This window comes from Balaenoptera ricei, chromosome 12 (genome assembly GCF_028023285.1).
Source record: "Balaenoptera ricei isolate mBalRic1 chromosome 12, mBalRic1.hap2, whole genome shotgun sequence".
In the NCBI taxonomy this organism is placed as follows: Eukaryota; Metazoa; Chordata; class Mammalia; order Artiodactyla; family Balaenopteridae; genus Balaenoptera; species Balaenoptera ricei.
Window position 1 is genome coordinate 22,866,217 of NC_082650.1, and position 18,418 is coordinate 22,884,634.

At 34.3% G+C, this 18,418-nt stretch overlaps 1 protein-coding gene across 2 annotated transcripts in view; it reads right to left on the reverse strand.

Moving 5' to 3' along the window:
* VTA1 (vesicle trafficking 1) overlaps window positions 1–18,418 on the reverse strand; it is a 72,889-nt gene that overhangs the window by 47,944 nt on the left and 6,527 nt on the right. For both annotated transcript variants that reach the window (XM_059941088.1, XM_059941089.1), the window contains exons 2-4: window positions 6,623–6,717; window positions 3,946–4,073; window positions 3,228–3,303 (exon numbers count right to left, since the gene is read on the reverse strand). In XM_059941088.1, the coding sequence (XP_059797071.1) occupies window positions 3,228–3,303; window positions 3,946–4,073; window positions 6,623–6,717 (299 nt within the window). The remainder of the gene's footprint in view (window positions 1–3,227; window positions 3,304–3,945; window positions 4,074–6,622; window positions 6,718–18,418) is intronic.

The following is an 18,418-nucleotide window of genomic DNA, read 5'->3' on the forward strand; positions in this document are numbered from 1 at the left end:
TCTCAGTGATAATGATGAAGATGCCACTTCTAGAAATGGAAAATGATGGAACAAAAAACCAACATTAGAAGTAAGGGAAAATAGAATTTGAAACTAGGCTGATCAAACTGGCTGGCTGGGGGATTATGTTATTGGTGTATGGACAATCTTGCCAGTATTTCACTTTCCTTGTCGGCTGCCTTTATTTAGTCAACCTTAGTTCATGGCCAAAAACCAGTTCACTAGTCCTATAAGGATAAGATCACTGTATAATAATGGATATGAGAAATGTCAGCATTGTATGCCAAACAAATTATAACTTTTGATATATACAACTTTCACTGGATGTATAAACTTTGCATGTTATAACAAACATATGTAAGTTAGTGAAGAGCACCCACATATAATTACACACTAAATGTGTGTACATACATTTTCTAATTTAAAATGCAGGATTTACATAAAGGCCCAAAGAATAAACCTCAGCCCAATCAAATAATTATAGGGACTTCCTTTCCATGCTGGCCTTACAATGCCTAATTTCTTTTTCCCATACCATTTCAGACCCCTCCTGCTCTCTGGATCCTTTAATCACCAACACAGATGCTATTTCCTACTTTAATGCCAATGCAAGGCAGAAAAACTTAGGTTGGGTGATTAGACAGGGAAAGAAAAGAGTGTAAACATTTTGGGAAAATGTCCCTTTCACTCTTGGGCTACGTGCAGTCTTCAGTATCCTCAGTATCTAAACATCTCTTCCCCAGCTCCTTTTGAAGCCCTCTCATTTGTCCCATTAAGAGTCCTTGCCTTAGCTACTTTGTTCAAATAACTAAGAAAGCTGTTCTTTGTTAAGGATACCTATATGTAAACTTAGATGTTTTTTCCTTCTGAAATGCAGATGAATTACATGCTAATTATGTGTGGAGGTATTTATGTGTCCCTTAAGTAAAACAAAAACAAAAACAAAAACAAAACAAAACCTACATTACTCACTTAAGACTTCTGGACATTTTGTTCTTTTTCCTGTATCTATTACTTTACCTTTTATCTGGGTTCCCCACTGTTAGCAGTTATAACTTCAAAGAACTGTGTGCTTGCGTCTGAGATACGTGGGCAAAAGGAGCTCCTCTAAGTAAGAAGTAGGAGAGGCAAGAAAAGCCATCTCAGAAGTGTCTGGCAAACTGATCTGCTACTGTGCCTTATCATGACCTTCTCTTCTAATATCTTACATTTCTATCCACTTCTCTAATTGTGTTTCTTTATTCACTTCTTCCTCTAGCCTTTTAAATACAGGTGTTTATCAGGATGTTTACCTGACCATCTTCTCTCTCTTTCAAAACTATCTTCTTACCTGAGGGTTTGTCTAATCTCCTAACTTGAACTTTCATCTCTATTTTGCATATTTCTTGTCTTTTTATTTCCGAGAGTCTTGTGGTGATTTATTTTTGGATGCTACACCTGCACCTCACACTTTAAAATATAAGTCTAAACATATTATTTTTCCTCAGGTCAACGACAACCCACTTTGTACGAAGTTCCACAGTAATCATTAACTAGTTCTTTTGCCAAATGACTTGTAGTTCTTTCCTACCCCAGTTCATTCTATAGAGTCTTATCATACCAAGCACCCCAAAGTATAATTCTTTATTCAATAAATCCCCTAATTGAAGATGCCAGGCCTTTTATCATCTGTCTGATCTGGCTTATGACTTACTTTTCTAATCTGGTCTCATTATTCTCCTTCAGCCACCTGGTACTCACCAAAACTCTACTACCTATCTACAGCTTTCCATAATATCATGCTTAAATCACCTCTATATCCTCTGTATGCCCTATTTAGTATAGAGCCCCATACTAGTAAAACAGGAAAAAAAATCCAGATCAGTAGTAACAGGAGACAGGAGTAGAAAGGGAACTAAACAGTGGATCCACAGGGCCTCTAAAATGCAAAAAAGTGAGACGCATTTGTGGTTTTCACACTCCAGGCCTCAGTCTTCTCTTATATTTCTCTATTTCAAGAAAAGTTAACAGCAGTGGCTCTCAATGGGCATTTCCCTATACCCTAGCGGGTGTTTGGAAATATCTGTTGGTGGTTTCTAGTCATCTGACTGGGGAATGCTGTGTGGGCAAGAGCCAGGATGCTTGATGTTTTGAAAGAAAAGGGACAGTCACACACATTAAAAAAGTGTCCCTCATTCGGCACAATTTTGAAATGTTCTGCACATCTCTGCCAACTCAAAAACTCAGCTTATGATCATCAGGCCTAGAGCTTAACTACATTTTACATATAAACCAAGCATTTATTGTACAGTTTTGATGCACTGTTTTATGAACATGTAAAATATCTCATAGATAGATTGTACTTTGTTTTGTTTGGAACGATACACTGAGCTGCTCACCATTTTGAAAAAATCATTTCATAGAAAGCAATGTTCTTCATAGATTTCAAATCACTAATATGACATGCCTCTATCAGTCTCATTTGTAACTCTCTTTTCTCCTCCGTTCCTCCCTCCCTCATTCCCTCGCTCCCTTCCTTCCTCTCTCTCTCTCTTTTGTTCTCTTTCTAGATTAATATCTCCCGTCTCAGAAAACAAATTTTCCACGTCAATGGTAAAGCCTGCTACAGTGAAAACAACACTGAACTCACGGCAACAAGTTTGTCACTTAGCCTCAGTTTGCTCATACATAAAATGAATATGTGCTCTACTTATCTTAGAGTGCTTATGAGAAACAAACTGATAAAATGGATAGGAAGTATCTTGTAAAATGTCAAGTTCTATATGTATTTTACAATAGAGACAAATCTTTAACAATAATATTCCTGGCTAGAAACAAAATAGGAAAAAAACAGCACTAAAAAGTCTCCGCCTCCAGTAATGTTTACCAAATAACAGTACAGAAATTTAACAGCATCCAGGATCCGTAATATTTAAACACTTAATAAAATCAAACTCTGAACCTGGGGTTCAGAGACCAGTACAGTAGCTATGTACTCACTAAAGTATAAAATACATCCTGGATTTAAAGAACTTACTACAAAAAAATAACATTTATTGTTAAAAATAATTCCATCTTTTGTTTTCACTTTTTAAAATGTGGCTAGTAGACAATTTAAAATTACACGTTTTGCTTATACTACATTTCTGATGGACATGCTGCTCTAAATAAACAACGTAATAATAAAACTAATAAAAAGCAACCATACTGATCTCCAGCCAATAAGACAATAAAGAATGTACACTCACTTCATCAGTGAGTTCTCCAAACACTGTTATGACATCTATTAAAAGACTTGCAGTATAGAAGGACTTGATCATGTTTCTGGAAGAGAAAAGAAAAGTTCATCTAATTCAAATGAAAGATGTAAGAATTAGTCTTGTAGCTACAAGACAAAAACTTCCAATGTTTATAAAAGCACTCTGAAATTAATGTTTTAAATAAAATCAGATTTCAAGAACACAATGGAGCTCCTTCTGTAATCTGTTATTAGGAGGAAGTTACAGCACATACAACAGGTGACCATACTACAAGGTTTCATAGTATGCTTTTGATTTTAGAAAATGTAATGACAGTACTATCTGAATCCATATCAAGCCATGTGTATTTCTTTGTATTTAAGTCTTATCATAATAATGACAAATCACTTGAATCGGTAGCGGTGGGAATTTTTAAAATCAGTATCATTGGACCAGGCTGTTTTTGGTTAAAATCAACACAGATTTTACTAAATGGCTAGTTAGGGTATATTTACTAAGAAAATGAATCTGCCCTGGGTATTCTTCGTTTAGCCATTTTCTTTAAAAAGCCAGGATTACTCTTGTAAACCAAACTCATTCTGAGATTCAAAAAAAAAAAATCTAAATCATTAATCAGGAAGTCTGAGAGTGATCAAGAGAAAACTGGATAAATTCTGGTTATACAGTAACTAAACTTATAATTTTTATTTTATCTATCTTTACTTACTTGTGAAATCGCCCAGCACGATCTTCATTATCTGCATACAAAAACATTTTCAAAGCATAATTCTCCAAATGGGCAGAACCAACTATTTCTTGAGTAACAGCTTCATTATCACCCAACTGTTTCTTAAGCTAAAATAAAATGAGATACAGAACTTATGATTCTGGGCTCACAGAAGTGTATACTTAAGTATAAAAATTCCCAATAATCAAATCCAATGTTCACAAAATTCTGAAGACACTCATGATAACGTGAAAGTATAATTTAGCTCTAAATATCAAAATAATCAAGAATAAAAAACATCCAACTATCTATGTAAAGCATCAGACAAATATTTCAAATGTACTAACAAGTATCCTAAAAATGGAATTAAGAAATTCTTTCCTAACCATACATAATTTAAATTTTTAATTTATTCCTATTTCAATTTCTTCTATCAAATATAGAAAAATACAATGAGAAGGATCATTATATCCTAAAAAAGTATCTCTCAGAGCACATTGCATTAGAGATCTAATTCTAAGTAAGGTATAAGAAAACAAACTTAGAATAGGATTACGGAAGTTTTAAAAATTTAGACAAATATATACCTCAAATCAACACAATTTACAACCATGTAAATTTCCAGTCAGTACATCCCTTTCCTACACATACAATAATTTAAAGTATTTTAAAAACAACAAACTAAATTCCTACATTTTACTCAGACTGTCATACTGGAGTAAAATGACCTTCTGGAATATTAGATCTGAGTACCACACTACTGTTTAAAAATTGCTTTTTTCAAAGAACATTGTAAAATAACAAATTAAATTTAGAAAAAGCAAGCGGATTTTTCATAAAATCAGCAAAGTACATATTCTCATAATTAAGGCCCAGAAGAGATTGAATACTGGAATTTAAGGACGTCTGGGCATGCTTATCCTGAACAAAAACAGAAAAAAAGCCCCACATATAACACTGGTTTACTGTATCCACACTGTGAAATGATTTAATTGTAGGCAATTTATTTCTAGAAAAATTTAGTGGGAGCATGTCATTTCATCTCACCTTCAGCATAAAATATCTGGCAGCAAAAACATGATATACTTGAAGTGTTCCAACTATAAATATAAACATTATAGCACAAGCAGATATGTTCTCACCATGGAATGAAATTCCTTGTTATTTAATGTAGATTAAATAATAAATTCCTGGTAAGTCTCTTTATAAATGTGATTTTACATTCTGAGTATTATAAAGAACTGTTTGAGTTTTGTCTTATCCATAAACTATTGTTATTTTAGCTATTATTGTTAAGCTGTAAAATTAATAAAGAGATATATTCTATATAAAATGTCTGTAAGAGACGGTATTGTACAAATGTATTGCTACGTGTCAGACACATTCTTCCTCCCACCTCTTAACCCCACCCTCCAAAAGAAGAGTACTCAAATTCTTCCTGCATCCACAGAAGCAGTGTTAGAAGTAGAAGGCCAGACAGGCTCCAAGGGCAGCTGAGTTGTCATCAGTGGTGCCGCCAGGCTACCTTGGATGGTTAATAGTAGCAGATGACAGGATTCCGGGTCAGAAGGCCAGGCACCCATACAAAGTTAGAGAGAACACTACTGCCCATGGCTGCTTAATACAAGTAGGCTTTGATCTGAATAACTTTCCACATTTAAAAAAAGTTCTGGGCTGACTGGTATAAGTGTATTGATTTTTAATATGTCTGAATTTTGTTTCTCCAAACAAAATAATGCAACTGATCAAATAAATATTTAGGTTTCTAATTCTCTTGAGCAGGTCACATAACTAAATAAGCAAATAAAAAGTAAGCCACAGCTATGAATATAACTGCCTTGGAGGAGATGCATTAATGAGAAGTAAACCTTGACATTGTTAAAAAAGACACCGGGATGGCTGGGCACGGGAGGCACAGGGTGGAGCCCTGATTACTAAGTAAGGTTACTATGGTTTAACACTGCCTTCCTGATGCATTGACACCCAATCAAATCCTTCAATTTTCCCTGGATTCGTGCTTCTACATAACCTGTGAAGTTCCATCATAGTTCAAGATGACTTATTAGTCACCTACCACATTTCTGCTAGCAGAGGAAAATGCCTAGACCATAAGAGTATCTTGTTATGGGACCAAGAGTAGGAGGAAGAAACAATAGGCAACTTCCTTCATGGTCCTTTTCACTAAATAAATTGCCCGTTTCTTTTTTTTTTTTTGCCATGCCTCACGGCACGTGGGATCGCAGTTCCCCAACCAGGGATCGAACATGCACCCCCTGCAGTGGAAGTGCGAAGTCTTAACCACTGGACCACCAAGGAAGTCCCCGATTTCATTATTACAAGAGCCATTTAAGAATTCCCAAATCAATCATCCGTGTGACTGCATGAAGGAAGGTTAGAAAGGGTTTGTCACTTACGAAAGAATGACTCAAAGATCATCTACAATAACCTGGAACAAGATATAATGTATATGTAAAGATACTGAAACCGACTTACACCAACTTACAACTCCCTAAGCAGTATGACGTAAATGAAAAAAAAAAAGTGTCTTATTTTTCCTCAGCTATGACGTTGCTGATTGCTGCCAACAGGAAGAACTAAAATGACAACACACACACAAATGAAATAAAACGGCATTTTAAACATTAATCAGAAAATAAATTTTCAGTGTTCAACTTACAGCTTCTAACTGATCCATTAGCTTTGATAAAAATTTACGACATTCAGGAGTTTTACTATCAATCTTCATTCCCGTTTGCATCGCATACAAACGACCTACAAAGAAAAATACGATTTGAACAATTTCCAGGACTGAATGTTTAAAATATGTTTTGTCTAATTAATAATTCAAAATTTAAGTGAATTTAGAAATAAAATAAAACTTTGATTTACTGTGGCTCTTATTCACAAATATAAAGAACACAAAAATATTATCCAAAGAATGCAAGATGAATGATTATGATAACAAATTTTTATGAAGTAAGGCCTTCTCTTTTGGCATTATGTTTAAAAAATAAAAGGACTAGGTCCTAAGTTGTCAAAGGGACCTGCAATTTAATAGGTAAGTGAGGGCATTCAGAAAAACAACCACGTGTACAGGAGCACTTGCCAAGGGCGAGATAAGTAATACTGATAAAATACACAATATGGGCTGGGACAATGGGAAATGCCACTCGAGCTGAGGCTAACAGGGAGAATTGTTTTGGTCATTTTTATATATACAAATAAGTATACCATCTCTTTAAAAAAACAGAAATATTAGAGATAAGGCTGAAGCTAAAAACCTCTCTGCTACCACAATCCTAAATAGCTTTCCCAGTGATAAGAGCTGTAAAGTTTGGTGGTAATTGTTGTTACCACTGGTATGTACATATACTGCCTATAATGTACCTCTTACATTCAACAATATGCTCAGGAGATCTGTGTAGCACTACAGTGCTCCACACTATGGCCACATCAAACTAAAGCACATTTGGGTAGTTCTCAGATTTTCATCATTACAAAACATGTTGCGCTACCAGACCTTCTTGAGCATACATTGAAGAGTTCCCTGAGGGAGATACCAAGAATGAGAATTGCTGGCTCATAGTATATGTAGTACCTTTCTCACTTTAAGAGCTACTCTTAAAACTGTCTTCCAAAACGAATTACCACTATGCAGTTATATCTATAACACATGCAAGCACCCATTTCTCCTAAACTCACAAAAAATTGATATTAAATTAAAAATTGATATTAGACTTATCAATGTCAGAACTGTGTTATCTCACTTTGATTTTGCATTTTCACTACTCAAAAGGTATTAGAGATTTACTGGATAGCTCTATATCCTCCTTTATGAATTAGGAATAGCTATCAAAATAAAAGGAAAAAATCTGCCAAATTTTCTGTTGGGTTGTTTGCTTTTTAACAAATTGCCGTGTGGCAGTCCTTTATACAGTAGGAAGGAGGGATATCATGTTTCCCCCACCAAATGGAATCTTGTGAACACTATCCTCCTTCTCTGCTTTATTTTCTCCTCAGCAGGTAATCATCTTCAATTTTTTTATCCTCTGATTCTACTACAACTCCAACTTAAACTCCATGAAAATGGCGATTGTAGTCTACTTGGTTTGATGTATCCCTGGCATCTGGGATAGTGCCTGGCCTTCGATAAACATTTTCTGAATAGATAAATACATGAATGAAAGAATAGCGCATTCTGCCCCAATGATTTAAATGCCACTTTTATCATTCATTATCATATATTAAGCTTTCATAGGATAAAAGGGCCTAATTCTTTATATTGTCTATCTTGCTTTGTTATTTGTTAGTCTACTGGTCTATCATTGCTTTATTTACTGCAGCTTTAGAACATGGCTTGGTATGTTAGCTACTCTCAGGATTTCCAATTCAATTATGTCAACCCAATCATATCTTCTTTAAAGATGCATTAATATACAAATAATACAGTTATGTATTCTGCATGCATTTTTAATTTCAATAGCTGTATCTGAGGGAACTACTTTTGAAGGCTTAGGCTTTTAGAGCTAATTCATGTTACAGAGCTTTAAGCTTAATTAATTAACGCATTTATTTCTGTATCAAATTTAAGGGTTTGATCCATCTAGGTATTAATGAGAGGAAAAAAATGGAGTTCTAAAAGTGCTGTATAGATTTACACCGACTTACAGTGTAAAAAGCGTGATGCTTTCATTTTCACTGCACAGTAACCAGCACTGGATATCACTCTGACAAAAAAAAAAAATTCTGAGAAGCAAAAAAAGCACTTATTATCCATCGCTTTAATCACAAGTGTGACTAAATTTTGTCTTTTTCTCTTTCTTTTAACCAGTCATATTTAACAACATGTCCAGGTCGTTTACCCATTTGAGTACCAGGTTCTAATCACCTCTCCCCACTCCACGCCTTTTGAAGCATGGCTGAACACCCTCCCCTCTTCGAACCAGTCCTATCTCTTGAGTTGTTCAAGCTCTGCACCTGTTTCAGTCAGCTTTTGTTGTAATTGTGACTGAACTCCCCAACACCTCCTCTCTGTGAGCTGTTCTGGTCTTTTTTTCCAGCATTTTTGTGGCATTTTTTTTTTTTTTAATTGAAAGTGCATCACATGAGCTCTTTGGAAAATAAACATATTGGCTGCAAATATTGTGCCATCTTTCAATTTTTGAATATTGTTTTAAAACACAGAAGCTTAAAATATTTATGTACCCAAAGCGATTTTTCCCCCGATCAATTCTAAGCTTGGAAAGCTCTTTTATCTCTAAGAAACTGGATATTCAGTTATGATTTTTCCAGTTAAATTCCTTTTTGAATTTAACTTTTAATAACATGCATCCACCTCAGTTACTGGCATCTGTCTCAAATACACTCAATAAATAATCCTTTCTTTCTCTAATGATCTGTGGTTCCTTAATATGTTTTTGCTTTTTATATGTCTTGGCTATTTGATTTCACTGAGATCACAGATTAAATGTCATCTCACATGATAATACCTGTAACTGATAATATGCTTTTTCTTCCTCCAAATTTAATCTTACTATGTCTTACGGTATTACAAATTTTTTTCTGAAGAATTTTAAGTGTTCTTGCTCTTATTTTTAAGGGGAAGGCTTTTAGTTGAGTGTAGGGATCAACTCTGTGCTAGGTTGCTCCTATTTCCCCTAAGAGTCCCCACCTTAAGCTATACTGAGGCTGCAGCCTTTGAGACCTATAAGATCCCAGGGATTGGCAGGAGTGTGGGGAGGAAGGTATCAGCATTTCTATTGATACGTCTATCTCATTCTTTATAAGTTCCTATTTTTACATATCTTTTATAACACATATAGTATTTGTATAATACATATATAGTATTAGTACATCAATACAGAAAAGTTATTTATAAATAATTACATAATATTGGAGATTTGTGTTTAATTATTTTTAACTCGTGGGTAGGTGAGCAAAAGGTTAAGAATCACTGCTCACTGCATCCTTACTCTTCTCAACTGTAAACTGTACTTTCTCCACACAGCCTTGTTCCTTCTACCATATTCCCTGGAACTACTGTTTCAGAATCAGCAAACCCCCCTACCTCTCCTCAGATTCCTTCTTCCTCTTTGTCTTAATTAAAACCTGAATGCCACTTGAAAAAATCATTTTATTTGCAGTCCTCTCAAGTAATGAGTTTTAATTCTCTTACATTCCTTCCAGTGTGTAAGAGAATTGAAAAAGAGAATTGGCAAGTATGATTGGTTTTCTCTTTGCATCCCACTATTACAGTGTTCTCTCAATGTTTTCTAAATACGCTGGTCTAGGGCTCATCCATAATTCTCCATAATCCATAATTCTCTTCCATTGGATTGTTATGCTTGTAATTGCCCATGGACCTCAGGGTCTTTCCTTGTCTTTCCACCATCTTGAAAATTTCGCTGTTCACATGGATAATCAACACTTCTGGCAAAGACTTCTAGCTGTCTACCTGCATCCTTTCTCCCCGTGTTCTTTACAAACTAGATCCCTACACATTATTAGGGAGTTGTAACGTAGCTAGCCAAAACAGTGTATTTCCCAGTATTCCTCAAAGCAAGATATGGCCATGTTATTACCTAAGACAAATATCATATAACCAGAAATTGTTGGGAGAGACTTCTGGACCTTAAAAGGGGGAATGACAGCAGGGGAAAGACCTTAGTGACTCCTTCCCCTTTCTCCACCTTGCTGCCAAGAATAGAAATGGGATGACAAACTCTAGCAGACATCTTGGACCACAAGGCGACCTTGGTAATCGTGCTAGTTTGTAGACATGAAATTAGAAAGAGCTTGGGTCCCTGATGACTTCATGGAATTGGCACACTGGCACTGGGTACTGCCAAGAGCAGACTTTCCTTTAAATGAGGGAATAAATCCTTATTTTACTTAGCAATTGTAATTTTGAATTTTCTGTGATAAAAAAGCAAATCTATTTCTTATGCATACACAGTGCTGTGTTCTCAATTCTTATCAACAATGATCTCCAATAACTGTACGTACTCTCCTTTACATGCCAGTCACCCTATAACTAAATTACCATCTCAAACTGCTGTACTGTCAATATCAGTATATCAAGCACTCACTCTAAGCATAATTCCTTTTCTTCCAATTTTAATCTCTGCTTGTTACAACAGGCTTCCAGTTCACTGGTGTTGCCCTACTTCTTCATTACAACCAGTCTTTTCTCCTTTAACTTCCCTCTGCAACCAGCTTTGATTTTATGATAGATTTTTCTTGAACTTTATTGTCCTATCTCCTATCCCTGAATCTTTTTATTACATTCCTCTGGCAAAAGCACACTCATATATAAGCCCAACTATCCTCTCTCCCTATGCCTACATACTAGCAACAGAGACCACTGGCAGATCAGCATCACTATAAATACCATAATTATCAACCTCAAATGAGCTTAATACCTTTTTTTATAATTGAATATTTCAGTATTATTTATTCGACCAAAGTAAAATACACTTTCCATCACTATAAACTGAGCACAAGCTACAGTTGTTTAAAATTTTTATGATGTGCCGACATTTTGCATCCTATGTGAAACATTTGGTTTGAAAATATTAAAGTTCTCTATTTTGTTTACCATCTTCTCTCCTGTTTTCTCCATTCTCTGAATACATTTTATATTAATTGTGTAAGACTGATTTCCTTATCTTCCCAATCTCTCAAATGACTTTTTCAAACATCTTTCCAACAAAACCTCACCCAAACACACACACAGAAAATTCAGTAGACGTTAATTAATTACTCGCTATCTATATATACTATTAGTCAACACAATAACACAATAATGTGAGGAAATACAGTACTGACAGTTTGATTTCCCTAGGAGGTCTTTCTCCTTACTTTATCAAAGTAGTGAACAATATATGAATCCTACCATCTATGGAGTGTAGTTAGCTACTTAGTGGACCAACTTTGGGCATAAATGGTTATCCAGCATAGGTAACAGCCCATTAAGCAAACATGCAGAAAATTAATCAGCACTTTCTTGCTACCAAGCGAAAGTGATTTATTCGTATGTAGAAAGTACAAATCTGTTTCTGATGTTACTCTTAACTACTTCTACTGTTGCTTACAATAAAAATGAAGATTATCTGTATCTCCTTTGAAGCAAAAATCAAATTATTCCCAATTCACTATCACCACAACCATCATCAATCTCCCTCACAACACAAATATAAACAAATGTCAGCTTCTTGTTCTTTAAAAGTTAACCTTAATACAAATGGCTGATACTCAAAATATAGTGTAATGACAACATAGTTTAATGGTTTCACTTACATGCATTTTTTTCTTGGCTTACATGCATATTCAATCTTTGCAATTACAAAGACATTATTATAAAGCAACACCTTTAATCGAAGGACTGGAAAGAACCATCTCAGACCCGGAAAGATTTAGGATAAAAGTTGGCCTTTTACATTTTTGAATATCTTACATGGTTTACAATTCTTAAGTTGTATCACAAGATACACTTTCTAATATTAACAAAAATGAAAAGACATTAAATCTACTTATGAAAATTAATAAATACACCAAAAGATCTTTTTTCATAATGGATGGAAAAAAGCATCACTTTCATATAGAACTCTGTTCAGGACAAGTAATTCATTGTAGCAGCAGCAGTACGACGAAAAATTAATGTCTAACATGGAAAGTTACCTACTGAAACAGAATAAATATGTAGCTAGAATCATGTATAAGAAAATATATTTGATTTATTTCATCAAGGAAATGTGTTTATTTTTATGAATAAATATTATTTGAAGATGAGTAATGAGGCATATTTGCAAAAGGATTAAATACTTTCCAACCTAACTTTAATGTGAAACATTTAGGAGACAAACATTTACTAATCCTGAAGGTATGAACATTAAATCTAAACATTAACATTCTAACACACCCTTGCTTATACATGAGAAATCTAAAAATATGAAATGCATGATATAAACACACAAAAGGTGTATAAAAACAATTGTGAATAGTGATGAGTTAATAGGTTAAATTAATGTAGCACTCAAATAGGAATCATTATGCTATACACTGATGTGTAAAGGCAAATTTTATTCCAATAAATAGAACTGAATATATTACTCTACTCATAAGTCTATTATAAATCCCTGCTATATGGTTAGTATTATCTTTTGTGAATGGACCTCCAAATCAAAGAAAAAAAACAAAGTATGAATGAATATATATTAATAAAGGGTATTTACTTCACTCATTCCTTCATTAAACAAATTTTTTTGAGCTTCTGTCATAATACAGTAGCTTTAAGAAAAAGTTCGCTATTTCTGAATTCCTACTAAAAGACCGTGCTGGTACTTAGCAAACACCAAGTGATGATTTGATTACTAAAATGAGAACACAGATTCTAATTCTGACCACATGGAGTAGTGAGATTTGCTATCTCACTGTAAACAACCAAAAAACTAGACAAAATATACAAAACAAGTTTTCAGACAATGGAAACAAACATGGTACGACCAAGACATCTGAAGAAAGGAAACATATGAGGTGACACCAATATCAGCCTAGCATTCTGCCTGGAGGTACATCCCAGTCTAAGGAGTAGGAGGGGAGTCCAAAGCAGAGCACAGTCCTCTAGCTGAGTTGAGAAAACAGACTGGAGTTCACGGAGACTGAGGCAGCTGTAAGTTGAGGGGCAGAGTTCTGAAGAGGATGAAGCTATGAAGAAAAGAAATCCAGAAATCTGTATAGGGGTAAACCTGAGGCTCAGGAGAACCCTACCATGTGCATGTGAAAGAGAAAACTCCACACGGCCAAAGAATGAGCAGAAGCTGTGAGCTGGATTGTCCCCAGAGCACACACAGGGCTGGGATGCATTCAAGTTCCAACCAAAAGGAGTGGAGAGCCCCAGATGCTTACCCAGGATATTCAGTAGAGACCCCCAAAGGGATATGCTTTAGTGATAGGGTTAACCTGTCCCTAAAGCAAAGACTACTTTAGACCTGCTCCCCAAAGCTAAAAACAAACAAAATAAAGCACAAAAGAATCTAACTGAACAGCAATTAACTTAATTGTTGGTCGCATTAAATCCCTTCAAGAACAGACATTCAAGAACTTAATTCACTCTGTCCTGCTACCAATCAAGAATGACTAATGATGGCAAATAGCAGAAGAATGTGAACCTAAGATAAAACAGTAAGATAAGATAAAACAATGACAAAATAATGGAAATAGCAGACAATGACATTAAAATACTGGGGAACTATTATAAAGTATATTTAATGGAAACCATGAATAAAATGAGGAGAGAAATAGAACATACACAAAGGAACACAAATGGACCATCCAGAGATGAAAAATATACTATCTGAAATAAAAAATTTACTGGACAGGATTAATAGTAGTTTAGACACCATAAAAGAAAAAATTAGTGAACTTCAGAACACAGCAATAGGAACTACTTAAAGCAGGGAGAAAAAGGATTGAAAAGAGAAACAAAAACAAACACAAAACCGGAGTTTCAGTGAGGTGTGGGAAAACACCAAGTGCTCTAACATACATGTAATTGGAATCCTCCCCTCCAAAGGTGGGGAGGTGTGGCAAAAACAATTGACAAATTAAAATTTTTTAACCAGCAAAAATATCTTTCAAAAATAAGAATGAAATAAAAGCTTGTTTCACACAAGAGAAGCTGAAAGAATTGGTGGCAATCCTACGAATGAAATGATAAACTTTTCAACAGGAAAGAAAATGATACCAGATTTAAAATGATCTACACAAAGGAATGAAGAGTGCTAAAAATGGTAATTATGTGGGAATATATTAAAAATTGTATTTCCTCATTTTATGAATCTTCTTAAAAAGGATGGTTAAAAAATAAAAAATATATTCTAGGGTTTATGGTTTATGTATAAATAAAACGCATAACAACTATAGGCAAAGGACAGGAGAAAAGAAAGTGAAGTTCTTACCTTATATGTGAGGTGTTATATGATAGTAGACTGTGACAAGTTACTGTAAATGCTAGAGCAACCATTAAAAAAATTAAAACAAAGAGGAATATCTAATAAGCCCACAGTGGAGGTACAATGGACTCCAAAGTGTTTCCAAAGAGAAACAATTAACTGGGATTAAAAAACACCTAAAAACCAAAAAACCTGGACAAGCCACAGAAAAATACATGATGAACTGAATGAAAGTGAGAATTTATCAAGCACTGAAACCTGTGCTGCTCAAGAGGATGTAAGCTTTCACTTTGAACAATCATAATTGTCATTAAAAAAAAGAATCTTATCACAGATGGTTTAAACTTGCATGGGTGCCAAACATAAGACAATGACAGATAAGGACAAGTTACTTGACTACACTGATCCTGTCCCCTCAACCTCAGAAACAGGTTGAAAGAGTCTAAAACCAAAATGATTTACTTTACTCAAAAAAGGAGTAATTATTAAAAAGACTATTTTATGATATAAAATGCATGTCTGCATATATGTTTGCAAAAACAAAAAGAATGGAGTACTAATGGATAAGCCAGTAGTCCAGCTTTCTGTGCCTATTTATTAACCTGTCATTGCTACAGTAAAGTATCCCGAGTCAGCTTATAATAAAAAATGATAAGTACTTAGATAAGAGGACTATGGGCTCAAATTAATCGTTACAGGTTCAGAAATAAGCAAAAAAAAAAAAAAAAAGCCACTGCTTATCTTTATTGGCTTAGTTAAGCTTATCTGTCATTAAAAAATCCAATTTCTATATGAGTAACAACAAAAAAATAACAGGCAACTGATTATTAATCCTAATATCCACCATCAATAAAAAAATCCAATATTTTTCAGCCTTTATTTAAACTAAATTAAAAATTTACACTTGTGCATCTTATAATATCTTGTATATGAAATATACCATATGTATTTACAACTTCCTGAAAACTACATTTAATTTTCCTATGATCATATAAACATGACTCTGAAAGAACACTTGTACACGTTCACTGAATGTCTATTAACTGTACAATATCACCCCCTAGAGGAAACTTTAAAAAAACAAACTTGAAACTTTATGTATTTAGTTACTTAAGCAAATTTAAAAGGAAGGAGTCTTTCTACTTTTAGCTTTATCCACAACACCAAACTTCACAGAATCAAAATAGTTATCATATGGTGCCCATGTTTAGTAGAGACAAGTATTTTCTGGCTTCACTAAGGAAAAAAAAACAGAGAGAGACATACAGAGCTCAGAGATATGTTAATAACATCAAGCCTGTCCTCCATTTCTTCCACTTATTAGGAATCTTCATTGCTCCCCCTTTCTTTTTCACCAATTTAACTAGTGCCTTTACCTTCACTCTGTAAGTGGTATTCTAATTACTACCTACTATCAACAATTTTACATATAACCATTTCTCATCTAGAATCTGTCATTCAAGTCCTGGCTCCATCACTTACTAATAAAAGGACCAGGATAACTATAAGGTTCAAATCAGATACCCTGAAGAAAAGTATTGTTATTAATGCCAAGAGCTACATAAATGTTAGTCATCTGGCCTCTTTATTCAGTGACAGCTATAAGGCCATAGTTCTCTGTAGGGACCATAGTTGCCTTAAAATTCAGATCAATTTAACATTTTTGGAGCACCTATTCTTTATTGTGTAAATACGTCTAGTGGCCTAGCACTACCTGGTACAATAAATGAATAAAGAGCTCCCAGCAGGGTGCAGCCTTCTTAAGTTTACCATCTAGAAGACACAATAGGCAAATGAAAAGCAATTAGGTAAAGCCATACAAGGCATAATGAGGACACAGAGATGATGCACCTTAAAACTAGGGAGTTTAAGAGAAGGTCTCCCAGAAAAAGTGACATTCAAGTTAGTATCCAAAGGATAAAATTGAAGCGGGGATGGTAGAGAAGGGAAGAGGTACCAGGGGAGAGAGAACAATGTTGGAAGGCTTGGAGACAACAGAAAGTCAGTAAGGTTCTAGAAACGGAATGAAATTCAGTTTGATTGAAACTACAAAAGATGATGCCATGTTCAAATCATTAAGTAGCTCCTAAAGGCACTTATATTTTTTCTGATAGTCAGATGGAGCTACCACAAGTACCCTTAAAAAAATTTTTGCTTTTAATAAAGCTTTTGTTTTTTAGTATTTGAGACATGCCCACTTACAGAATAGAAAACATTAAAAATAAAAGACAATCAAAAGAAAACCATACATAAACCTAAAAGCCACAATTTCTTCTCCAAGTATATGTATTTATGTACATATAAGAAAGTTCAAATCGTAGTATATATATAATTTTATATCCTGTATTTTTATATCAATTTTCTCCCATGTTACAAAAGATGCTTTCTAATTTTTAAATGATTACATCACTTTCTATCTAATGGATATACCATAACTTACTTAACCATTTCCACAATGATATATATTTAGGTTGTTTTCAGCTTGCCACAAATGTGTAAATAATCATTCAGAGAATTCTGCATAAAGTTCTTAATATATTAGTGATTATTTCCTAAGCACAAGCTTTTCAAAACTGGAATTACTGAACATCAGATAGTTTTACAATTCCAAACACTCTGACAAAATGCTTTCTAAAACTTTGAACCAACTCACACAGCCACGTCAATGAAAATTTCACCATATACTCATTTGCACTGAGTCATAACTTTATAGTCCAAAAAAGGTATGCCATTTTAACTTACCTGAATGTTAATAACTAGTATTCGCTCCTTTAGTAGTACATACATATTCTTTGTCCATTTATCTATGGGGATCTTAGTTTTGGTTTTTTTTAAATGGATTTATATGAGTGTTTTATATATCAGGGATATTGGTCCTTTGTCTCTCATCTATTGGAAATATTTTTTCCTAACGCAACGTTTTTATAAATTAATTGTACTGTTTGCGTCACATACAATTCCTAAATGTTTAGTTAACTTTATCATTCTTTTATTCTGTGTTTTTTTCCACTAAGTATTTAAAGCAGAACTTTTTAGTAGCAACAGGGATTACCTGCTTGAAGTAGAAGGTAGGAAGCTATGTCAATAGCTTAGATGTAAGGTGAGGGGATGATATCAGAGAAACTAAGGAGATAAGTAAAATTTTAAACGTTTGATGACTGGCTGATTGTGATAGGTATGAGGAAAGGATGGGAAGGTTAACTTTGTAATTTTTAACTAATAAATTTGAAAATCTGACAGATATGAAAGATATTCTAGAAAACTTTAATACATCAATATTAGCTCAAGTCGAATTTTTTAAATGTAAGAAATTGACAAATATAAAAAAGAACTTCCCCCCAAAACAAAGTTCTGGCTGTAATAGGGTAACATGAAGGATTCTTCTTAGGAAACTGCTCTCTATCTTCACTACGGTGATGGATACATGAACCTACACCTGACAAAACTATTTAGAACTAAAAACACACGCACACGCAAATGAATACATGGAAAACTAGGGAAGTCTGAATCAGATTAGTGGA